Source organism: Arachis ipaensis, chromosome B06 (assembly GCF_000816755.2).
Source record: "Arachis ipaensis cultivar K30076 chromosome B06, Araip1.1, whole genome shotgun sequence".
NCBI lineage: Eukaryota > Viridiplantae > Streptophyta > Magnoliopsida > Fabales > Fabaceae > Arachis > Arachis ipaensis.
The window spans coordinates 131,646,325-131,651,751 of NC_029790.2; the positions used below are offsets into that span (position 1 = coordinate 131,646,325).

Below are 5,427 nucleotides of genomic sequence, written 5' to 3' on the forward strand. Positions count from 1 at the left end.
GGACCTCAAAACCACAAATGAAAATCCAAAACGCGGATTTCAAAACCCAACTTTAACTTAAATTCACAGACCCCGCGAGATCCGAGCCTCAATTCTCCTTTGAACCGCCCAAATTAAAATCCACAAAAACTTTCAATAAAACAAAAAATTAGTTTCCTTTTTTCCAATTCTCATTTTCTTTAACTCGCATATAAATCATTTCCCTGTCTTTAATTTTCTCACACAACCAGAAAAAAAAAAAAAAAGAAACACACTTTACTCTCTCTCTCCCCCCTCTCTCCGTTTCTCTGTATCGGAACGGAAGAAAGAAAAGTAAAAGAGAGGAAAAATAAAACATTGAGCGAAAAACCCTAACCTTTCTCTGTGTGTGTTCATTTCCGCATTTAGGGTTCCGATTTGGAATTGAGAGAGAAAGAGTGGTTTCTAGGGTTTCGATGGAGTGAGTGAGACAACGTTTGTGAGATCTGCGAAGAAGAGAACCCCCCTTGAAGGACCGTTAACAATGGCTTCTGCTGAGAGGCAGCTCGAAGAGCAGCTTCGTGAAGCTGGGAACAAGCTTCTAGATCCTCCTTCATCCGTCGACGAACTTCTACCTCTTCTCGATGTAAGCGCTTTCTTTTTCTTTTCTTTTTTTTTCCCCTTCAGTTATTTTCATCAATCGTTGTTAACCCTAAACCGTTAACAATGGTTTCCTTTTGCTTGTGATTCCATACCTGTACGGTATCGTGCTGTGTTGTTTGCTGAACCTCATTTTCAAAAGATTCGTGAATCAGTTTTTGAGTTGCAGATGTGTTACGTTTGCTGATTCTGTGTTTCTTCTGTTCTTCTTTTGAATTTGTAGAAATCTGATATTGCTCCGTATTCTTAAATTTTGTAAAAAAAATTTCAATTGTTTGCAAGTCCTCAAATTTTGATGCAGGGGGATGATTTGGAAGTGAATTAGATTGCTAATTTATTGTCACTTGAATGAATTATTTGTGTGAATGAAATGAAGCCTTTTGTATTTGAGATTCCGAACACATTGTCTCGTAATATTATTTTAGTATTTACACGTGTGATGCTCTTTTGCCACTTCTCTAGCCGTACTGACTACTGAGTATACAATGTGCTGGGATAGAGTGTGAGTTACATTAATATCTACTGTTGTCTGCTTAAGGAAAAACAAAACGTTTTAGTTGCCCGCATCTACTGACTGAGCTGATATAAAAGATTGATGCAAGTGGCAAACATGGAATTGTATGCTGTCTTGTGTAGTTTTTATTGATTACAGAGAGTTATTGTTCGGGATAGTGGAAGATACTGCTGGGTGTGTTTGGATTTCTCTTTGATAAGTAGCATTTGCTGTAGATAAAATTATTCTGTATTAGATTTCATTTTGGGAGAAAATATCATCGTATAAAATCATATGATAGCATAATAATTTTTACTACAAAACATTAAATGTTTGCTGTTAATGGTTGGTAACAAGGAAAATTTACTCATCCAGTCACTTAGGTTAAACATATGATCATGATATCAAATTTTAATTTTGAATCCATATATCTTATATTTACAAGTTAAAGTCTTGGCCACAGTTTTAAATTTTGGTTTTGCTGTGACTACTGCAATGCTGATACGGTGGGTGCTGCAACAGTGTTGTGGCTGCCAGAACACTGTACTTGGCTATGAAAAAGCAGGTTTTATGGTTTTAATATAAAAGAGAAAGAAATTATGTGCAAAATTTTTATCATTAGTGGCTCTTATGTTACAGTAGGGTGTTCTTATTTATGAAAAAGCCTCATTATACTAGTGTTTGTTGATATGCTTAATATTGTGTTGGAGAAATTACATAAATTGGTAATGTTCCACTGGCCAAACTTGGCTGTCAATTTTGATTCTTCTTAATGTCCACAGAATGATGGTTTCCTGTTTGGGAAAGCCCAGACTTTGACCTGAGCAAAAGCTGTCTTCCTATATTGAGTAGTATGTGTGTGGTTTTAGATGTCTGTTTCTTGTTCATTCTTTACCTACACTTAAGTTGGTCATTTGATGTTGCTGTTCTTGGAGAAAATTAGGGGTTGGGGGTTTTGAGAAATATTGCACATTTTGCAAAACAAAAGGAGTGTTCAATATTCTCTGAGAAGTGTTTAAGATGAACATGATTTGAAGTAAAGTCAAATCAAGAATTCCGTTTTTGATGAAACTTGATAATAAGGTTGATTGCTTAATACATGTGTCCCACTGGCACTGCAGCAAATTGAGAATTGCCTATCAAGGGTTGAACAGTCACCTAGCCAATCTACACAAAATGCACTCTCTCCGGCGTTGAAAGCATTAATTGCAGATAAACTTTTCAAGCATTCGGATGTTGATGTTAAAGTCGCAGTTGCCTCTTGCATCAGTGAGATAACAAGAATAACTGCACCTGATGCTCCTTATGACGATGACCAGATGAAGGTGTGCATGATTATTTTATACCACAAATTGGTTGGTGCTTCTTTTATCATGAATTATGTCTCAATTTTTTACCAATATAATTTTCTCTTTCAGGAGGTTTTTCAATTAATTGTATCTTCATTTGAAAGTCTGCATGATATGGCAAGCCGATCATATACAAAGAGGACTTCAATTCTCGAAACAGTTGCAAAAGTCAGGTCGTGTGTGGTAATGTTGGATCTGGAATGTGATACCCTGATTGTAGAGATGTTTAAGCATTTCCTGAAGTCTGTTAGGTAAGAGCTGCTGTATATAAAGTTCTTTGAAACATAATTTTTGATGATTTTATTAGTTACTTTATGATGTAATCTTTTAGAATATATTCTACCTAAGCTTTTTCATTCAGCTGGCAAGTTTTTGAGAATTAATTGCTATTGATTTGTCTTTTTAAATGATAATTATGTTAGTTTCCGGTGACTTGCCAGTGCCACTTGATTTTTTTTTTGTGTTGCTAGGTTTTGACATTTATTCCACTTTAATAATAATATTATTAGCATAGAAAAAGCATATAATATGAATGTCGGTAGTATTAGTATATGAGAACATTAATTAAATGAACGTCATTTTTACATATCTGTCTATTCTCCATAATAGAATTTCTTTTTTGTAACAAAAGAGATCCAAGACAATGTCCAGCATCCCAATCATTAGTTCTTAGCAAGGCATGTTACATCTTTTACTGATTGTTTACAATTGCTATTAGGCTATGTAGAATGAGCATTATCATTACATCAATCAAAAGGTTTTCTTTCCCACTAGATGGACTTGACTAGATTAATAAATTGATGTAATGGTGATATTGTAAAAGTGATAAAAATTTATTTAATGATTAGAGTTGGTGTTTGTAGTGTGAATGGAGTTGACAAGCTTGATTTGAAACTTACAGGGAGGAACATCCAGAGAATGTTTTTTCATCTATGGAAACTATCATGACCCTTGTTATAGAGGAAAGTGAAGATATTCCCCTGGAATTACTTTCCCCAATCTTAGGCAGTGTAAAGAAAGACAATGAGGTTGGTTACAATTCTTTTATATTTAATTATAGCACGTTTTGTTCTCAAATTATATAAATTTTCATGATCAATATCATTGTGATTCAGGAAGTTTTGCCAATCGCTCGAAAGTTGGGGGAGAGAGTCCTTGAATGTAGTGCAAGCAAGCTTAAACCTTCTTTGGTGCAAGCAGTGAATACATTGGGCATTTCTTTGGATAATTACAGTAATGTTCTTGCTTCAATATGCCAAGATACACCTGGAAGCATGGAGCAAAATGATGCATGTGCTACGAGTGAGCATGTGGTATATCTCTCTGTTTTTATCTTAATGATATTCTGATTCAGTTGGATAATTTTCATGACATGGTAGCTAATAAGTGTCTTATCTTCCAGGAAGGTGAGAGCAAATCAACGAAAGAGCCAGTTGAGGAGTCAGCACAGGTGTGTTCTTCTCTCTCTTGAGTTAATTTTTCTTTTTTCTCTTTTATCCTGGGCAACTGGAAACTAGAACATTTCAATTATGCTTCGCCAGGTGGCCGGGGAGGATGCTAAAGAAGCTGAACCACCCCAGCAAGATAGTTCTATCACTGGCAGATCCCCTAAGTCTGTCATGAGCAATGGCATTGCACAGGCTGGAGAAGAAGATGCTTTGGTAGATTCAAAATCTGGAAAGACGGAAGATGATACCAATTGTTCTAATCAGACAAAAGGTATTGATATGCCAGGTAAGGAGGAGCCCAATGATTTGGACGCTGGTAAACCCGACAAAAGTGAAAAAAAGTTGGTACAAGCTACTAAGAGGAGAGGAAGAAAAATCAACCCATCAGTAAGATCGGCTGAGCCTTCTGAGGGTTCACATCTTGCTGTCGAGAAGGAAGCTGAAAAACAGACCGACTCTAAAAGTGACAGAAAGGAAGTTCCCAGTTCTCCTCAACAAGATGGGTGTGTTGAGGCTGCAGAACCATCAGAGAATGACAAGGAGACTGACACCAAGGTTCCATCACCCAAAACAACTGAAGGTGAACCTGATATCGCTTCTCCTTCGCCAAGTGAAAACAAGGATGAAAACGATTCAAAGAAACATGTACGGTCCAAAAAGAAAGATAGCTCTGCAAAAGAAGTCACTATAAAAGAAGTGGCCACAGATGATGGTTTGAAAAAGGTGGATGAAGGAACCAGTGATTCAGAAGCAAAACCCTCCAGGCGATCAGGAAAAAAGATAATTGATCGTAGTTCTGATGGGAAAAAGACTACTGTAGCTGATTCAGATAAAAAGGGAAGCGGGATAAGTGATGCAGATGCTAAAAAGCAGTCAGCAAAGAAGGTGGAAGAAAGCAAGAAGGGTAGTGTTGGATCCTCCTCAAGGCAGTCGGAGGTCAAGAAAAAGCGTGCACCGGGCAAAGTGAGCTCAGATAAGGGCATAGCAAAATCTGCCACTAAAGATGAAGAGAAGGTATTTTGTCATTTCTTGCCCTGCTTTTGGAACTATGCTGTTATTTGTTCAGATTATATCAGTTTGTTTAGTAATGATTCTACTTTAGGAATTGGTGTTGTCACCCAAGCCCGCTTCAAAATCAACTAAAGATGACCATCCAGAGGAGACTCCCAAGACAAGTGCAAAGAGGAAGCGCACTCCAGCAAAAGAAAATGTAAGAATCTAGTTTTTTTTCTTTTTGAAATTATGACTTCGTGATGTATTTATTAGGGTGGATGCTCTATTGGAGTTTATTAGTGTATCTAGCAGTAGCTATGCACTGTCAGATATATGCAGTACGGTCAAATCCTGTTTGTTTCTTTCTCATTAGCTTGCTGTTATGGTGAAAGATTAGTAAGCACGGCTCAATCCATTTGTTTCCTTTCTGTGCCTTTTGTCTTTCTTCTAGGTTTATTCGACCTTTATAGTATTTAGTATCAGTATGGTAATTTATGTGCAGCCTACATATTTAATGTATACACCA

At 36.7% G+C, this 5,427-nt stretch overlaps 1 protein-coding gene across 1 annotated transcript in view; it reads left to right on the forward strand.

The window, feature by feature from the left end:
* The window catches only part of LOC107605418 (muscle M-line assembly protein unc-89), a 7,785-nt gene continuing 2,561 nt past the window's right edge, over positions 204 to 5,427 (forward strand). The window contains exons 1-8 of the mRNA XM_016307296.2: positions 204 to 604; positions 2,233 to 2,436; positions 2,530 to 2,711; positions 3,362 to 3,488; positions 3,576 to 3,773; positions 3,863 to 3,910; positions 4,002 to 4,922; positions 5,011 to 5,118. Of these exons, the coding sequence (XP_016162782.1) occupies positions 503 to 604; positions 2,233 to 2,436; positions 2,530 to 2,711; positions 3,362 to 3,488; positions 3,576 to 3,773; positions 3,863 to 3,910; positions 4,002 to 4,922; positions 5,011 to 5,118 (1,890 nt within the window). The 5' untranslated portion in view covers positions 204 to 502. The remainder of the gene's footprint in view (positions 605 to 2,232; positions 2,437 to 2,529; positions 2,712 to 3,361; positions 3,489 to 3,575; positions 3,774 to 3,862; positions 3,911 to 4,001; positions 4,923 to 5,010; positions 5,119 to 5,427) is intronic.